The sequence below is a fragment of the Echinops telfairi genome, unplaced genomic scaffold, assembly GCF_000313985.2.
Source record: "Echinops telfairi isolate 266 unplaced genomic scaffold, ASM31398v2 ScPeMD7_7421;HRSCAF=8459, whole genome shotgun sequence".
Classification (NCBI taxonomy): Eukaryota; Metazoa; Chordata; class Mammalia; order Afrosoricida; family Tenrecidae; genus Echinops; species Echinops telfairi.
Genome location: NW_022111321.1, coordinates 14852062 through 14872216, shown reverse-complemented (window position 1 = coordinate 14872216; position 20155 = coordinate 14852062). Strand labels below are relative to the sequence as shown.

Below are 20155 nucleotides of genomic sequence, written 5' to 3'. Positions count from 1 at the left end.
TTTTACTTTCTCTTATAGCCTGGCAAACTATCCTCAAGGTCTAAGTGGATTGTCACACACAACTTCTGAATACTTCTCCTAAGAACTTACATGTGTGGATGAGAGTTGGCGGAAGGCAACAGGGAACAGCTTCAGAAAAAAATCAACAGCTGTGATTTCCTGAATCATTCACTTACTGGGCACAGTGCTACCAAGACACACACACACACACACACACACACACACCCCAAACCTACTCCCATAATGTCAATGCCGATGCACAGTGACCCTCTATGACAGCGTAGAAGTGCCCCTGTGAGTTTTCAAGACTTTAACTTTTGATGGGAGTAAAAATACCATTTTTTACCCTCCGAGGAGGGGTGGCATTCAACTGCTAATCTTGTTGTGAACAGCTCAACATGTAGCCAAAGCTCATCGTATTTTACCGATTTTGATTTCCTAGACATTTTGAGTGATTACAACTTGTATTCAGTGTTACCTCTAAAGTATTCTAATTATGTAAACTAATTTACACTTCATTTAAATGTCTTTTTCTATTATTAACAATAAAGGTAACTGTGCATTATCATTTGTTCATTAGATTTATCTCTTTACTTCAGTGTGAATTATCTATCAATAGGAGTTGACATATTTTGTCCATTTTCTTCAAACTAAATGAATATACATGCATGCCTGTGTGTGTGCTCTATCGTCCAATATGAATGCACGAATAGTTCTCCAAGATAGCATTGCATTCCTCAAGAGTATTGATCCAAGCCCTGGTGTCATCTTGTACAACAGCTTTCAAAATACATTGAAAATGCATACTAGGAAAAAGCAATGTATGAATTGAAACTCTTTTTGCACAAAAATCAACTCAGACGAACAGGTTATGACATGCCTGAAGAAGATCTACTTTGAGGTACTAAGAAAGGTAAGACATCATTTTGAAAAGAGCCCCTATCAGAACAACATTAATTCTGCTAAAATTGAAAAAAAAATGAAGCTAATATAAAACAAATATTAAATTTATGATGAAGCGTGGGTGGAAAAATGGGCAAATTACCATTGCTTTACAAAAGTTTATAGAAATGATGACCAAATAAATCAGCAGCAAATGGATAACTCGTGTTAAGAAGAGATGAGGCAATGCTGAAGATGAGGCCCATAGCTACAGACGTCCGCATTAAATTGTGAGACAAGAATCTTGTCTGAGCCCCAGTTGAATAGACCTGACACTTAACAGTGGCAACAGTCTCCACCCGCATGGTCATCTCTCTCAGCCGGCTCAGTGTACACAGGTCTAACTGAAAAGTTAAAACTGAGTCCACTTCCTGCTTCCTGGGTCCCACCGCTGCTGCATCCTGATCAGCGGCAGAAAAAAGCAGACCTCTCCATAGGAATTTTCAACCAGTGAGATCAAGATTCTGAAGCATTTCTTTGAAGAATTTTCACGGGAGATGAAACATTACTAGACTAGTAGGATCCGAAAGACAAAGAGCGGCCAATGGCGTGGTGACCCAAAGGCGGAAGGAGTCAAGTCGATGCAAAAATGCTTCAAAAACAAACAGCTTTTTGAGCTGTTCAAGGCACCTTGCTTGTGGACGGTCTAGAGCAGTGCTGCCCAAAGGGGGTGCTGCTGCCTTCTGAGGAGAGCGGGCACAATCCCGGGGGTCTGCAAAAGCAGCTATGTATACTTTATCCTAAATGATGGACTACAGAACACGTTTTTCATTGTCAGGTCACTGAGTAATTGTTTTTATGAACAAGGGACAGCAGGGTGAGTAAGTTGGGGAATCTATGTCCGAGAGTGCCAAGAACATGACCACCTGCTTCTGCGTGTCTTGAGAGCCTGAAGTCCTTTACCACGATGCCAATGTTTCTGCTCATACCTCTCTTCAAATAAGGCAACTTTGCACAACTTTCCATGGGAAATCATTAGGCGCCCAACTTGCAGGGGTAGATTTAGCTCCTTCTCACTTCCTTTTTGCTTTTAAATCTTAAAATATCTTCAAACTGTTATTCATTTATAATGTAAAAAAGTCTGCCTTGACATGGTTGAATTCTCAGGGCCCTCTGTTCCTGCAATAGATAAGGTTTTATGTGACTTCAGCCAGGCATTCTCAGCAGTTTGGGAGCTAAGACATAGTAATTCCCTTTGTAAGATCTATGTAATGATGGCACGGTTTCTTGAGCAGGGAGAATGAACATGCAACCAAATGGACATACACACACACACAGACAATACAGGGCCGCAGCACTATGTAATCAACTACATGGTGAAATCTCTTTAGAAAGGGCATTTCCTTAGGGGTGTGGTCTGTTTCCACAACATATAGAACCTTTGCTTTTTGCTTAGGTCTGGATTCTGCATCCCGCTCATCATATGACCTCACTACTTGGACTTGAGCCAGTGACCTATAGCTTTACCAGCCACCCCTGAGAGTTGTCAGCAGCCAGCTATCGCCCTTGTATTCATTGGTGTCTGCAGCCAGATGACTTCCACGTGACCTGCCAATCTTGGGTTTATCAGCCCCTGCAGCTACATGAGTCAGAAGAACCCTCCAACCCAACATCTGATCTCTGGACTTGGAACTTGCCTGCCTTGCAGTGCTATGAGCTACTTCCTTCACATGAACTCTGTGTGTATATACATAGATAAGCTTCAGTGGGGTTGCTTCTCTAGAATCCAGACTATGCAATTATGAAGGGTTGAACTAAATGGCTGGCATCACTGATTACAAAAAAAATGTTTGGAGCTTGATAGAACGTATATTAAAGAATGACATATTTTAATTTATATCCTTTAATTCCATTGTTTGCGCAAACGTTTTGAAGTGCCCTCAAATCTTTCTTTATGTAACTTTTTCTGAACTTTAAGCAGTAATATAGATCAGCACATTGTAAAGATTCATACAACATTTAAAACATTTTATATTGAAACAAACTAAAATTCCAACTATAGAGGAATGGATAAACAAGCTCTGATACCTTCATACGCTGGAATCTTATACTTCGATAGAAAACAATGACAACTCTCTTAAACACTGCAAGACATGGACAAAACTGGAGACCATTATGCTTAGCAAACTCAGCCAATCTTACAGAAGTGAACCTTGCTATAAGGAAAAACAAAGAAGAAATATAGTTTATACACCAATAGATAAGACTTGTTAAGAGACCAGGGATGGGGTTGAGAACAGGGAGGGCAGAGGGAAGAGGAGGGATACAAAATGGAGGATTTCACAAGAACAAATGAAATAAACAAATAAAGCTCACTTCGTGGAACTAAAAAAAACAAAAAACACACACTCCAAATTCCTTATTCCTCAGATCTAAATATTGGTCTCAGGGGCTAAAAAAGGAGGAAAAGTCAAACTGAAGTGGACCTGGAGTCTTTAATGACATGCAAGTTCATTTCAAACATCAAAAAAATTGATCTTGCCCCCCTCCCCGGCCCCACGGCCAGGGGGATGATACAACAGAAACCATGGGGGAAAGGATACAATGGTCTGTGTAAGATATGAAAATTATAACAGCTTATAATTTATCAAGGATTCAAGAGGGTAGAGGGAGGGGAGGGAGGGAGTAAAAAGAGGAGATGATACCAAGGGCTCAAAAAGAATAATGGCAACATATGAACAAGTATGCTTGATACAATTGATGTATGGATTGTTATAAGAGCTGTAAGAGCCCCCAATAAAATGATCTTTAAAAAATTGATATCTAACTGAAGTAGACCTAACAGAATCCCCTTAGAAATTAACTGAATTCAAGTTGGTTCCAAATAACTTGAAATGGCAATCATAATGAGACCTGGTGGCACAGTGGATAAAGTGCTCCGCCAATCTGTGAGTGACAACTACCAAAAAACATCTGTCATTTTGAAAGTCCTGAGGCAGTTCTACTCTGTCCTATAGAGTCACAATGAGTTAGAATTGACTCAACGACAATGGGGTATTTAAGATAATCCATTGTGAATTCTAAAATACTCTATGTGGAGGCTTAGTGGTAACACTTCAAGTAATAAAAAAAAGGGAAAGCGTGAAGTTACAATTGAACAAAAAGTAGCATGTGCCAATTCTTAATTGACTACAACCCAGTTTTGCGCTTTATCATATAAGGTGCACGCTGGCATTGTCGGGTAAGGGTTAAGACAACTAACCACAAGTTCAGCGCTTCGAACCGAGAGCTGCTCCTCAGTGAATGATGACACATCTGCTCCCGTAATGACTTACAGCCGTGGAGTTTTACCTAGGCTTGCTATGAGTCAGGCTGAACTCCACATCAGCGTGTCTGCTATTTGGTGTGCCTTATGTATGGAAAGTCTAACTAACTGGCATTGACATTCTACTCCTGATAATGTCAGATCATGAGAGTCAGAATTATGCGGTTTTGTTCTGGACATCGTTACATGAGTGTGAGGATGAATTCAAGTCACTAGGTTTTTGTGTACTACTAGAGCTTGGGTGATAAAGGTTTTAGAAACAATGTAAGGAAAGTTGCTTTGTTGTTGTTGTTTAGCTTAAGAAAGTAGTATGAAAAGGTACAATAACCGTTTTCCAAATTTAAAAAGTGTGAGGTGTATAGAAAACAAGCTATATTTATTTTAGATTAGTGAACTCTTTTATTCTTATACAAATAGCACAGATGTTATACAGTTTTGTATACGGCACAACTTCTGTACATTATTTCCATGTGCTAATCTAATAGTCTTGACAGGATACTTGACTCCAATTTCAGTTTCTTTCTTGTCCTACAGATTCAATGTTAAAGCATTGGCTTGGTGTCTGTTGACAAAAAGATATGCATGCACTGAGCAAAACCCCACCACATCCCCCTGCCAGCCTACCCACACTTGTAAAGTCGCCCCTTTCCTGGAAGAATCCCTTTCCTACCCTGAAACTTGATTTCTCCAATGCAGGAAAGAGATCCACTTTTCATCTCTGGAAACAGGCTTCGACAGGGCAGCCAGTTCTAGCCAGGTGGTGCATGAATTGGCACATTCAAGGCCCGAGAGCAACGCCAACACACACATGCCCAGTGCATCCCACCAAGCCATCTGGCTGGCCAAGTGCCATGCTTGGGCTGGTGTGACAGTCATGAGTGCAGAAGGTTCAAGTGGCCCTCACTCAGGCAAGACAGGTGCAACTGGCCACTTGAGCACCCTGTGGGGACTGCACCTGCAGCATCCTCTCAACCCACTTCCCATGGGACTGGCATTGTGGAATTTGGGTGCGCATGGACACACCAGGTACAGATTTGCTACAAGAAACTCCACTGCTCTCAGAGGTGGCCGTGAACTGGCTCAGAACAAATGCACACAAATGTTTCTTTTCCAATTCCTAGGGGTACTACCAAACAATCTGTGACTTCTTGACTACAGCTTACACCTTCATTACAAAAATATGATTAAAGGCAATGTGTTTGGACTAGTGAATGAGACTGAAATTCACTTCTGTAAATGCCATGAGACACACACAGTGGATATCAGAACTTTTCCATATGATTCTATTCCATGCGTTGTATGTGTGCGTGTACCTACATGGCTGTACAATTGGTGCAAAATAAAGTCGGTCTTGTAGATTTACAACCAAGAAATTATTCCACCCTTATTTCCTTCTTTTCAAATCAATCAGAAAAAAATGCATTGAATATAAAACATTAATATTCCAACCACTGTGATGGTGTGATGGGGTAAAAGTTCAGTCAAGGTATCATGCTCACCATCCCGGAATTCAGTCGAATGGAATAGACTATTTATGTGGTCCACAGGTGGTGCCAACAACCTAGTTTGACTGCTAACTGAAAGACTGGAAACTTGAACTCATCCAGAGGTACCCCATAAGAAAGTCCTGGCAATCTCTTTCTGATCAGTCACAGTGTGGTTTGTGGGGCTTACACACAAATACACTTATATATTTGGTCATGAAGATAGATGATAGATGATTGATAGATAGATACACATACATAAACACACATGTACAAATATATATGGAGTTCAAAACACTTGTGGAAATGAAATGAAAAGAGAATGGAATTTTTCACTAAATACACACACACACATATATCAGTTGGCCATGCATACATATATATGTAGCCATACACAATACACAGGAAATGTGACTATACATTTGAAAGAAAGCCAACGCCTGTATCGCCTGGGACAGTATTGAGATATTGTTAGCAGGGAGCCCTGGTGGTGATGAATGTGGCTGATAACTGCCATGTCAGCAGTTGGGCCACACTCGCAGCCCTGCCAGAAGATGCCCAAGGCTTCCTATTTCAGTCAGAGTTACAGTCTCAGATCGCCCAGAAGCAACAGTTCTGCCCTGTTCTATAGGGTCACTGTGAGTCAGAATCAAGTCGATGGTAGTGAGTGAGATTTACACTACACATTTCAAGGAGCCTCGGTGCACTGCCCAGTAAACATTGGACTGCTAAATGCAAGGTCAGCAGTTTGAATCCACTAACCATTCTGATATTTTTTGGTAGAGATTCATAGCCTAAAAAAACCCTATATATATCCTTATGAGTCAGAATGAACACAATGGTAGTGGGATACTTCGTTGTGTACCTAACCTTGATGTACATAACCATGTAAAAACCAACTCACTGCCATCGCGTCAATGCTGACTCATTGCGACCTTAGAGGTCAGGGTAAAACTGCCTTCTGTGAGTTCCCAAGACTGTAACTCTTTATGGGAGTAAAAACCCAATCTTTCTCTCATGGAGGGGTTTAGAACTTCTGATCTTGTGGTTAGGAGCCCAATGAGTAACCACTATACCACCTTATAAGGTATGTATAATTACATAAAATTTTAGAAAAAATTAAATTAAATTAAGGGGTAAATTGAAAAATACATTTTAGAACATTAGAAAAATGAAAAATGTTCAAAATGAGGAATAATATTGTTTTCTACTAAATGGTAAATATGAAACTGAGCTGCTTCTGATATCTGAGTCCTCCCATCATCATCCCCCCTCAGTTCTGACTCATAATTGTCCAATAAGAAAGAAAGGCATGTCACATTTCAAAAGGAAAAACAGAAATAAAATTCTTTCCATTGGTTATAAATATTTAGGTCTGGGTGCCGGTTCACTACATCTCCCATAGCCCTCAATAAGAAAATATTTTAAGTCGTTAAAAAATAGGTAATTAAACAAAGATAAGTTCATTTTAAAAGGGAATGGAATGAAGGGTTATAGATGTGATCAAATTCCTTTGGAGAGTTTACTGGAGATGTACAGGTATACACTGGGCAATGTAACTAATCAGGATCTGACAGGGAATGCATGACTCCTTTGATTAGGACCCCTGTTTTCCGCAAGGTTGCAGTCAGGCCACAGAGGCTGGTTCCATGAACGTGGAGAAGTGCTGAGGAGGCAGCCGACCTCTGAGCAGATGGGATACTCCTGAGTGTGCTTACTAGTTTGCTCACCTGGGCTTCCCAAACGGTCTTTCTCCGATTTTGAAAGCCGAGTGTATGTCAGCAGTTTCAAGTTCTTTTGTCAGCAGACACCAAATGTTGTAAGTACCTAGACATTCCCTTCTACCAGACTGAAATTGATCACAGTGCTATCTCATGGCGAACTGCATGGATGAATCCACTTTCTCCTCTCCAGCAATTACAGTCTTCCTTACTGCGCTCACTGTGTACATGGAATCTAATGAAAAGACTGGACAGAAAAAATCCTTAAGACAAAGAAAATACATAACATTTGTGTGAGGTCTATATTTCATTATATTTATAGCCTTGCTTGAGATTGTTTAAGATTACACATGAAAATTATTAGGTGTCATAAAGATGTCCTAATAATAAGTCAGGTGAAACAGCATCACATACTGCTCACTCAAAGATATGAAGCGCTGCCTACTTTTTAGGAAGTAATATCATAAAAGAGGAGAGACACTGGCATAGATTACTGGAGTTTCTACTCTAGTGAGGCATCGAGATGACAGGAAAACCAATATGAGAATAATAATTACATGTGGTGGTAAATACAGTGATGATTATAGGATTGAAGATATATAGAGGGACTCTGGTTTTAGATTAAGAAGGATTACTCTCAAGAGGGTAGCCAGGAACTTGTCTCTGAGGTGAGGAGATTTTTTCAGTAAAAGCTAGTCAACCGAATAACTGGACTGGAGAATTAAAAGAAAAGGTCATGGCAAATAAAGCGGAATAGAGGGAAGAAAAAAAATGATGTGTGTTAATGGAACGCAATAGAAAGGTGAACTGCATGGGTTTGAGCCCAGTGAGAGCAAGGCAGAGAGAAGGACAGGTGTCAGATCATTCAGGATCATGGTCAAGAGTTACCATTTCAGTCGAAGAGACCGAAATGCCACGAGAGAATTTTGAGTAAGGAAAATATGTGATCTGATTGATAGTTTCATAAATTAGATATGCTCACTCTGGTTGTAGGAAGCGAAGTGGAAGAAGAGAAGTAGAGCACCGGAGGAGGAGAGTAATTATGGGAGTACAGTTTACTTGATCTAGGGTGGCAGGGGAGAGCTGAAGAAAACCTATTTGTTACATGCTTTAGACACAGAACCAAAGGAACTTGCCCTGATGGTGAGTGTTAATCAGAAAATTAAAATGTGTAAGAAAACAACAACAAAAGAGATGCAAAGACCTAGGAAGTAACAAAAGAAGCAAGATATATAAAATTAGCAATGGGACCGCAAAGATATATCCAGAAAGGGCAAGTGTGGAGAGGAGCAAATGGAACAAGGTGAGATGAGTAAAATCACAAAAGTTCTGCCCAAACTCAAACCCAGGCAAGAGAGAAAGGGTGGGAATTTTACGTAAATGCAGTAGCTCAAAGCTCCTGCAAAAATAAAAGTTTATTAAAAAAGAAGTGTAGGAAAAAAAAGATTTCCAACACACATAAGGAAATATATTACCACTGAACTATTAAATTGTATTATATGTAGATCATATGTCAAAAAACTGTTTAAATACATATATTCCAGAAGAGTTAATGCAATAAACATAGAACTTTAATTTTTTTTAATCTAGAAAAATGGAGGATAATATTTCGTATAGATTTAAGGATGGAATACCTTCCTAGGCATAAAATGAAACCCAGAGCAATAAAGAAAATGCCTCACATATCTAACTACATACATTTTAAAATGTGTTGATGAAAAAATGGATTCTAAATCAAAAGGAAAGCCAAAGGCAGAGTGGAAACATAATTTGCAGTTTGACGCAGCAAAGGGTTGATTTCTCTACTGCAGTACAACATGACTGCAGACAAGGGTGAAAACACCGGCAAAACAAAAGTCCGGAGGGTTCACAGAGAACAAAGTACAGAGGGCTTACAAATGTAAGAAAAGACTCTGCCTCACGATAAATAAAAAATTCGCAAATGAAAACAGCAATTAGATACCATTTTCACCCATCAGTACAAGTAAAGAGACGGATAATGGCAGGTCAGAGGAAAACTATGAGTCCCACAGGACTGGTGGGAGGAATTTCAGCAACTGGGTTGGTTATTTACTTATTTTGAGAATACCCTGGTGTTATCTCTTAAAGTTAATATTGTACATCATTTGCAATAGTAATTTCACCTCTCGGGGTTGATCTAACAGGGGTAGTCAGCCAAACACATGAGTTTTACTGCTGCTTTGTTTGTAGTAATGAAAATGGGGAGATAACATAAATGTGGACTTCACACAATGGAATACTACATAGTAGCAAAAGACAGACAGGCCAAAAAATAATTTACCGGTTTTTATGAGAAGTGAGGTAAATCATTAAAAGAATATAAGTATACACTAAAGCAGTAGTGTCAAACTCAATTCAAACACGGGCCATTTGGTGCAACAGGCAAGATTCACGCAGGCCACAGCACATTTACAAATTTTGTTAAATTTATGTTTTGAAGCGAGGATTCAGCTATATGGATAGGATAATTAAAACACTATATAATTGCTTTTATTTAACATTTATTTTATTTAATGTATTTATAAAACTAAAGTTATTCTTTTTTACCCGAAACTTTCCAGCGCTTTCCTCCTACTAGTTTTCACTTACCTCTGACGTTGGGACCGGAAAATATAACAAAGTAACTAATGAAAAACACAAAAAGTTGGACAGCTGACAAACATGATACACAATCATAATGGCTTCCCTCTACAAATGTTAACTAGCGCTGCCGCTAAGTATGATTCATAACAGCACAACCCGGAGTGCTCTTTCTAACCTGCTCGCTGTTGGGGTCTGTTTGCATGACGTGACGCTGAGCGTGGCAGACACATGGCTTCCAGACGTCGCCGGAACGGAGGCAGCGCATTTAGACACGTCCACAGGCCCCGGGGAAAGGCCCTGGGCCACGTGTAGGCTCGTCTTCAGTAGTTAAAGGGTTAACGAGGGAATTGTGTACACGGTATTGCCTCCATCTCCCCTAAACGCTATTTTCTTCATAACAATATTTTCTATTTACATTTTATTTCAGAGCATCATGGGCCACAAAAAATTACCTCGGGGGCCGCAGGCCGCCAGTTTGACAGCCCTGATCTAAGCTATCCTCCCTGCCACGCAGTGAATTCTAACTCAGAACCAGAGTCGCTAAGAAGTTCGATACAGTGCCATGAAAGCGCCCAGGAGCACCCTGACGGCAGCACCCAGCTAACCGAAAAGGTTGATGAGGAAACTGCCAGGTGCTCACGAGTCTTCCCAGTGAGGGAAACCCTGAAACAGAGATGGCTTTACTCAGTCCTATCGGGTCGCTATGAGCTACGCACATGAGTTCGGGTTGGATAGTGAGCTATGTACATTTCAATACAGAGATGCAATTTTACGTTTCCCATAGTCTTTTTCTATCTAAGTCTAAAAAGACTTACAGAAATGTGCTCTGCGATTATCATTATTTGAGATGTCCACAGTGTAAGTTAGGGTTAAAGCAAAACATGAAAAGTGGGAAGAGCGCAGCAGCACGTCCAAAGTCAATGATGAACAATCGCTTATTCTGAAACAAGCATTTGACCAACTAAAGTAATCAATTAAACACTGATGCCAGCTTATGATGCTTTCAATTTTCATTGCATCTGGAGAACTATCCGGGCTATTCAACGGAAGCGTTAAATCTCAATTATTTTTGAAGTAATGTTTTTAGGTTGGCCACAGGAGTGGTTATTATTAAGTTGAAAGCAAATGGAAAGGATATGAGAGCTGGAGGGACTTTAACACAGAGTGATGGTCTCTTAATCATAAGTACGTTTATTTGGAATCTAAAGCTGAAATCAAATGTCTGAGAGCTAAGCAAATCTTAAAGTAAAGCACTTGGGAAACTATGTTTCAAATAGCTGTGGATATACTGAAGTCAAATTTTTAAAAAAGGCACGTTGGAGACCTAATGAAGCGTGCAATGCTGTTTACATAACAGGTAAGAGTCACTTAGTCATTTTTACACACGATGGTATTGATGACATGGATTTGGCAATGCAAAGTAATGTGGGCGTCATCATTAAGAATTCCGAAATGTCTATACCGAATTATGCATCACTTGGAAGAATTGCTGTCCAAGATAAAATGTTATTCATATTTGCTATGGTAAATGAAAGTTGTTAAAATAAAGAGATACTCTTCAGAAAACAGCTTAATCTTTATTGATAGTTGCCTAGATAATGCCACTGCCAGTGGTGGGCATCTTATAGATACTGCAATACCCAAGAGATTGTAGAATCAAGAATGACAAGCAAAATTGTATAACTGTATATTTGTTAAATGATCTGATGCCCTGGATACTTTGTGATCTTAGGTAAATTTTCAAAATTTTACAAATAAGGTGTATCTTTTGGGAGTTGAGTAAAAAGTAAAATAAAGTAGCTTAGTTTCTAGTTAGCACTCCACTACAATAAACTTGCAATAAGCCAAACCCACAGTTGATACTGACTCATAAGTACCCTACAGGGCTGGTATAACAGCCCCTGTGAGTTTCCCAAACTAATACACAGTAGAACAAAACAAAAGCAAAATTACTGCCATCGAGTCAGTGCTGACTCAAAGTGACCCCTCTGTGGATTTCTCAATCTGTTAACTGTTTACTGGAGTAGAAAGCCCAATCTTTCTCCCATGGAGCTGTTGGTGGTTTTGAACTGCTGACCTTGAGAGTAGCAACCCAACACATAACAAGTACACCCGAAGAACAAAAGCCACAGCTATTGTTAGTATTCTCAGAAAAGGTGTTAGTGATGTCAAATCCTGCCAACTACTCACAACAATGCGTCAGGAACAATTAGATTTAGTAATGTGTAAGTCACTGATGACCTTCATGAACACAGTGTTCCTGGAGTGGTGATATTGAAGGAAAAGATAAATAGTAATATAAATAGAGGATGCTGATGCAGAATATTTGGACTGTTGACACCAAGAAATAAAACAATATCATGACAGTTTAAAGATGAGCCCAGCAGTTTAAACATGGCAGCAGTTCTGCAGGAGAAAGACAAGGCTGACTCTCCCATAAAGATCTGCAGTTTTGGAAGCCCTGAGGAACAGTTGAACTCTGCACTGCAGGGAGTCAGAATCAACTCTATGCCAGTGATTTGTTGTTGTTTTTAAGTTAGAGAGTCAACGATTTTTCTAGCTAGATCACACTAAGTCTGCTCTACATTCAGGAAGAAGCTAGTGGAGATGGATTTTATAGGAGAGGGGAGGTGGGACTCTGGTATTAAAGATAAAATCCTGTCATTCTAAAATGAAGATGCTAAGGAATGAAGTGCTGGTCATTTGCCTCATTCATGTGCAAATGACTAATGAGCTAGAGCTTGGACCACTAGCTAAAAAACTAGAGGTTCACATCCACCCAGATGTGTCTTGGAAGAAAGGCCTGATAATCTACTTCTGAAAAATCAGCCATTGAAACCCTAGGGAGCTCAGTTCTATTCTGACATACCTGGCTTTGACACGAGACAGAATCTATGGAGTGTGATACTTAGGGCTCCAATATTTGACCTTCTTTAATGTTGAGTGCAACTCTCTGAAAAGCTGTTTAAAACTTTAGACTATCTCTTTGAACACATAAACAAGCACAATTTTCAAATCATTAGGCTAATTCATCGATCTAATTTATCTATGAACCAATCCCCTCCATAAACCTGTAAACCACCACCACGGAATCAATTCCAACTCATTAGCAACCCTATAGAAGGTTTCTGAGGCTGTGAATCTTTACAGGGACAGACACCAGCATGTTCTTGTTTGGGTTTTGTTTTCTGCTGTGTTACTAAAGGATTTAAATCGCAGCCTAATACATAACCGATGGTGCCACCATCGACCTAGAAAGTTCGCTTCTCTTAGGACTTAGAGGGCTTCTAACCACGAGATCAACAGTTTGAAGCCAGCAGCCACTCTAAGGGAGAAAGATGAGGCTTGTGACTCCTGTACAGATAGACAGTCTTGTAAACCCACAGGACAGATCTACTCCGTCCTATAGGGTTGCCTATAGGACAAAATTGATGACAACACCTAGCGGAGGACGTAGAATCATTGCAACCTACAGTGCAGAATGCAAGTGTGCCCCTGTATTTCTGAGACTGTCATTCTTTTCGAGTGTAGAAAGCCTCATTTGTCTTCCACAGAGCAACTGGTGGTTTTAAACTGCTCGCCTCGCAGTTAGCAACCCAACGCGTGACCTACATACCACCAGGGCTCAGAATGAATGGCAGTGAATTTTTGTTTTGAAGACTTGAAAATAATTTTAATTATAGATACATGTGTAGACTTGGGTATATAAATTAAAATGAATAATGTAAGGAGAGGTCATAGAACTTCCTATGAAATATCAGCAATTTATATCTATTTATTCAGAACAGATAAATGACCTTTTAAAAATACAAATGTAAATAATTCTTTAAATGATGAGAATAGCTCAGAACAAAGGCGTTATATGGCACAGAAATGTCATAAATCACATATTTAGTTCAAACTATATGTTGAATGTTTTCCAGGCATTTTTCTAATATTTATAAAAATTACATTTGATAGATGTTATTTCCCCATGTTAACACATAAAATAGAAACCAACGCTCACAAGTATAAAGTTAATTTGTCTATTACCAGGACAAATTCAGATCAAAAGTCCAGAGGAGATTTTCTCTCCCTAAAACAAAACCAAGGAATCAGTTCTGATTTTTGTCAATCCCTACTCTTAATAAAGATAAGAATATTCTAGGCCAATACACACCAAATATTATGCATTAGTAGAATATATGTATGGTAAATAAACATTGCCCTGTCCCTCAATGTACCCCTCCTCCCACCACCCCGGCTAAAATACAAAGAACACTATACTAATAAGGAAAGGCGTATTTTAAAGGTATTACAATTATCCTTGCAATTTATTCTTTAAACTCTGAGCCTTTGATAAGGTTGATCATTATTTACTTGACATTCTCCCCAGCTCTTGGCTCCTGTGAAATTATTTTTGCCTCATTTTCATCTGAACTCTCTGACCCATTTTCCATTAGTCTCGTTTGTTTTTCCTCATGCCGCCTCTTATGTATTGACACTTCCTAGGTCTCATCCTCTGCAGTCTTTTCACTCTTCATGTGCTGACCGAGTGACTTCATCCAACCCATCGTCCAACCAACATCAAATAACCGTCTTCAACTCAGATTGAATCCAAGAGATCCAGATACACCTATCGAACTGTCTACTTTGTACCTCCACTTAGATGTCTGTTACACGCCTTATAATCAATATATCTCCATGACACTCTCAGCTTAACCACTGAAATATGCCCCTTCTCCTATCCCTTGCACAGTTGGAGCTACCACTATCTATTCATTTTCCTAAGCCTTAAAACTTTGAAAACCACTCTCCTTTCCAACACTTCCGCACAAACAACCAATCAATCACAAAGCAAGATTACCTGCTTAATATTCTTGCAAATATGTGGTTCACTCGCTTTTCAATGCTTCTACTTTGGATCACATTTTAATCATTCTAAAGCATATACCTGTAAGATTCAATTAACTGTTCTTTCTTCCCGTTTTGTCCCTTTCCAATTGATTCTCTCTCTTGAAACTAGACTGCTCATTATAAAATGTGAACTTGATCATGTTGGTATTATGTGTACATCATTGAGGGCCCTTTTTCATTCAGTAGGGCTTCCTCATAAAGACGGCAAGATCCTGTGTGCATCGGGATAGCGCTGCCTTCACTCATCGCTTCTTTCCTTCAAGCTCAACGTTACAGCCAATGTAAACCATGTTCATTGGCTCAACCACACCTGGCTCTGCCACATCTTGGTGTCTTCTTCTCTGTTGTTCCTTTGCCTTACCAATTAAATTAAAGCCTTAACAATCAAACGTGGTGAAGAGAGCTGATGGTGCCCAGCTATCAAAAGATATAGCATCTGGGGTCTTAAAGGCTTAAAGATAAACAAGTGGCCATCTAGTTCAGAAGCAACAAAGCCCACATGGAAGAAGAACACCAGGCTGTGTGATCGATCACTAGGTGTTAATGGGATCAGGTATCAGGCATCTAAGGCCCAGAATAAAACCATACCCAAGTTGAATGGGGGGGTGGTGGTGGGGGTGGCACCTGGAGTGGAGACCCAATGCCCATCTGTAGACAATTGGACATCCTATCACAGAGGGGTCACAGGGAAGGACCGATGAAACACACACTTTTCCTCTAGTTGTTTGGTGTGTCCTTCACCCTATGATAATAACCTCAATTCTACCTTACGAATTGGATTAGACCAGAGCATGCACACTGCTACAGATAAGAGCCTGAAACACAGGGAATCCTGGATAGAGAAACCCCTCAAGGCCAATAAGGAGAGTAGAGATACCAGGAGGATTAGGGGAGGGTGTGGGGAGAAAGGGGGAATTGATCACAAGGATCAATCTAGAACCCCCTCCCAGGGGGACAAACAATGGAAAAGTGGGTGAGAGGCGGCAGAAGACTATGGAAGATATGGAAAAAATAATCTATAACTTATGAAGGGTTTGTGAGGGAAGGTGGGCAGGGGAGGGAGGGAGAAGAAATGGGGAGCTGATATCAGGGGTTCAAGTGGGAAGAGAATGCTATGAAAATGATGATGGCGGCATATGTGCAAATGTGCTTGACACACTGGATGAATTTATGGATTGTGATAAGAGATGTAAGAGCCCTCAATAAAAGTATTTTTTTAAAACTCTCGATTCATTAACTATTTTCAAAAAATATAGGAAGACACTACTTCTTCTAGTTACTCCAAATATTTTCCAAGAATATATCCATTTATATAGCATTTGTTTGAAAGGAGAGCTATTTTGGTTTAATCTGAAAGACAATTGTATGCTATTTTAATAAAATAAAATTTCTCATATTTATATAAATATTGCTAAAAGGGAAAGAAGACAGTTAAAAATCTTAGTTTTCCTTAGTAACATGGAAGTTAGACTGTGCAATAAGTTTATGTTCAGAAGCCAGGTTCAGAAGTAAACAGTGTATCAACTTTATACATAGAAGGGCTTAGATTGCCAAAGTAGTCTCAGAGCACTAGGTTAATTCTTAGGGAGATCTGGCATTAAATCAGTCCCACAACATAAGCAAACCTCTTTATTCTTTAACCTATCATTCTTGTCTTTGAGGATACAATCCATACCGTAATTTAAGATATCCTGCGAAAGGGACCTGACACACAGTCTAGCCCTGCAGTTTTACCAGAAACCATGACAGGCAAATTACAATGAAAGAAACTTAATCAGCCACATGTTATACCTTTCAGCTTAATCTAATAAGAAAAAAAATACCATAAATCCATTCTATCACTCTGCAAAATGAATTCCATCCTAATTCTCCAGAATATACAGTTTCAAGATCTATTTTTACCCTTTTTTTTACCCAGAGGCATAGAGGTTGCCTTCTACCCTCCTGCTTACCTGCTTACGTCTCACCTTTATTTAGGCTGGAAAGTCACGTGTGGTCAGTAAATTCAACAAACACCAATCACCTGACCAAAGCTCTCTGGCTCTGAAAATTGATTGCTTCCAGATTTTTGCTTAGATTTTTTTTTAAAGGACATTCAGCATACCCACTTGTCCAACAACAAACTAATTCTCTTTTCTTCAGCATAAAACATTTTACATATACAAATAACATTTAAAAATACCTAAAGTTACCTACATCAGATCGATGATGTACGATCATGAAAAAATAGTAGGTAACTTACATTGTGTCATACTCGAATTTAAAAAATTATTTAAGCTTCACAAAATGTTCATTTTCTCAATCCTAATATGTAAAAGATGAGCATGCTAGAGATGTGTACACTTCAATCTTTCTATTTTTATTCTGTATCAAGATCCTTATCAGTTCATGCTGTTTACAGGCACCCTACCACCAACACTTGATTTTATACCCTACTTTCATCCCGCCAAGAAAACAACACCAGCCAGAGGTATCCCAAACTGGGCTAACAAATGATATGGAGGATGAAAGCATTAGCACTTTATAGTGTAATATCTACCAGGTAGTGAATAAACGCACCAACTTTAGAATACACAAGAACTTAAATGTAAACTAAATAAAATAAAGACAGAAACACATTTCTATCATATTTAAGAAAATCTTTCAAAATTTACTGCAAGTGATAGTTCATATTATAAAGTAATTTACTGTTGACAAAATCCATCCCCATATATATTAGATCATGGGTTATTTTTAAAGTTAACAGTTTCTGTTGACAGAATGCTAGGAGGTTCCTGAAAAAAAAAAAACTATTAAAAAAACCCAATATTCATGTATTAAAGGGAATACTTTATAATATTTGAAAGGTTGTTACCCATTTTAAAACATAGAACACAAAAGTAAAAAAAATATTGGTTTTGCAAAACTTACTACCCACAGATCTCTCTCTAACTTGTATGTATTTCTGTTTAGTATCTCTCTCCTACTTTATTGCATTGCAGATTACATAACTAACCACAACAAATCATTTGATTAGTACTCATAGAAACTATTGTGTTCCTGCAAAATGGCATGATTTTATCATTTCAAAAAATATCAAATGCTTTAAACTCCTTATTAAACCAAGTTCAAGGATAAAATCCTATAAGAGAAACCAAATCTGAAAGGAAGTTTTCATGTCATCATTTTAATGAACTAATAACAAATATTAATTTAAGAAAAGAAACAATAACAACACCCACTGCTGTTCAGTGGATTCCAACTCATATTACTGTGAGTATAACATTGCTCAAAATAATTGAATTCATTAGACACCCTTCAAACACCAAACTCCATGTTTCTGGTTTCCACTTTTTCCTCTTTAGTACACTGTCTTTGGCAAAGAAAAAAGAAAAGAAAATTAAACTATACCTAATTGGACATAAAACAAATGTTCTACCATTCAGATTGAACATTTTACTACTGCTAATGAAAATATGCCACATTTTATAAAGAAAGGACTCCTAAGTGTCTTACATAATCTATTGCCATTATCTCAATATATACATTTTGAGCAGTGGTACATTAGCAAGCAAAACTAAGGAGATAGCTTACATTTCCTTCTAGAGTACAAATGCAATACAAATGTTCTATTGACTGGTCATGCTTCAGATTGTGCTAAATTAATGTATATTTGTACATCAGGTTGCACAATTTCTAAGAGGAAGCACTACACAAGTGTTTCTTTAAAGCACTGGGTGAGGTCACACATTTAGTTCCATTGTGTGGGATAATAGATCCATCTGGCTGGTTTGTGTATTCAGGTGGATCAGAGACTAACCTGATTTGGCACCAAGGTAAAGATTCATGGAGTTCTATCCATAGGGTAGATGCATTACGTGATAGGAAGAGACATTTACAACCCAGAATATAAGAGCAGGGCCGCCTCAAGTGACATCACCAGATCATCTACAGCGCCAACCAACCGACTCAGATACATAGCCCGCACCCCACCGCTCCGCCCTGCTTTCTCACTTTTAGCAAGCCCTCTGTGCCCTTCGACAGTGCAAAAGAGCATGTGTCTCCTTTGAAAGCAAGACACGCATTTACTCAAATGAAAAACAGTAAGAGAAACCAAGGGTATTGCAGAAAGGGAGGTTAAAAATAACTCCACCGAGGAATATTTTCATTCACTTAATATTTAGATAGTAGAATGACAATGGACTATTAAAGGAGAGAGAAACTTGAATTATCTATATAATAAAACGGAAAGAGCCACCTGGTTATGCCCTTAGTCTAAACCTTGTTTTTGAACTCTCATCTGTTCCTGCATCAGGCATCAGTGGGGAATCTTGGATTTCTTTCCTTAAAAATTTAAACACCAATCATAACGAAGTGAACTCTGATTGTCTCGTCTTAATTCTCTTCCAATGTATGCATAACTTACTCTGTTTTACTTACAGGCATTTGTTACGGCAAAACTGTTGGCTGTCTCAATGTTGTCCACATGAGGTACCAAATTGAAAGGAGCTTCCGACGCATTGGGGCTGGTGTTATGAAGAAAAATCGCTAATCGAAAAGCAGTATATTCCTGATCTGTGTTTCGGATGAAGAGACCACCTATTAAAAACAGCAGGAAAAGCACGTTCAGTGTTCCCTCTGTTACACGTTACACCCAAACCCAGGGCTGTTCACAAAGCACACGCACATCTGGGGAGACCGTTCTTTGTCCCGAAGGTACATGCTTAGTATTTTGGTCTTTAAGACAGCTCAGCTCTTTCCTGTCCCAATTTGTCATGTTCACAATGACCTCTGAGACCACGGAGTGTGTTCTTTCTCTCTCCTGCCCTCCCCATGATTCCCAGCACCGCGCGACAGCAGCCAGCATGTCTCTAGAACAGGCATGCAGATGCCAGAAGAGGATTTGCATGAAAATACAGAAATGAAGAGGTGTGGTGACTGGCCGCTAAGAGAGAGCTCAGTAAAGAGAAATGAACTTTGTTTCCCTGCCGCTCACGGACTCAGCCTAATTAGCTCCGTTTTGTGCACTGTCCACGAGGAAGGATGCGGCGTTGAAGCCAGGCTTGGCTGGACGGAATCCAGGAGCTGCGTCCCATTGAAAGACAGGAGCGCAGAGCAAGAAAAGCCAAGGATGGAGAGGTCCCCGAGCAGCAGAGTCCAGATGGAAGACTGGGGAAAACCCTCAGGAGGAAGCCCAAGATAGAGCAGAGAAGGTTTCGGGAAAGGAAATGTAACTTTGGAATCACTTAACCCATAGCAAAAAG

The 20155-nt window shown here is 39.3% G+C and overlaps 1 protein-coding gene across 8 annotated transcripts in view; it reads right to left on the bottom strand.

The window, feature by feature from the left end:
- Positions 1 to 20155, bottom strand: part of GRIA4 (glutamate ionotropic receptor AMPA type subunit 4) — a 438032-nt gene that overhangs the window by 416938 nt on the left and 939 nt on the right. For all 8 annotated transcript variants that reach the window (XM_004708995.2, XM_004708994.2, XM_045297724.1 and 5 more), the window contains exon 2: positions 19332 to 19490. In XM_004708995.2, the coding sequence (XP_004709052.1) occupies positions 19332 to 19490 (159 nt within the window). The remainder of the gene's footprint in view (positions 1 to 19331; positions 19491 to 20155) is intronic.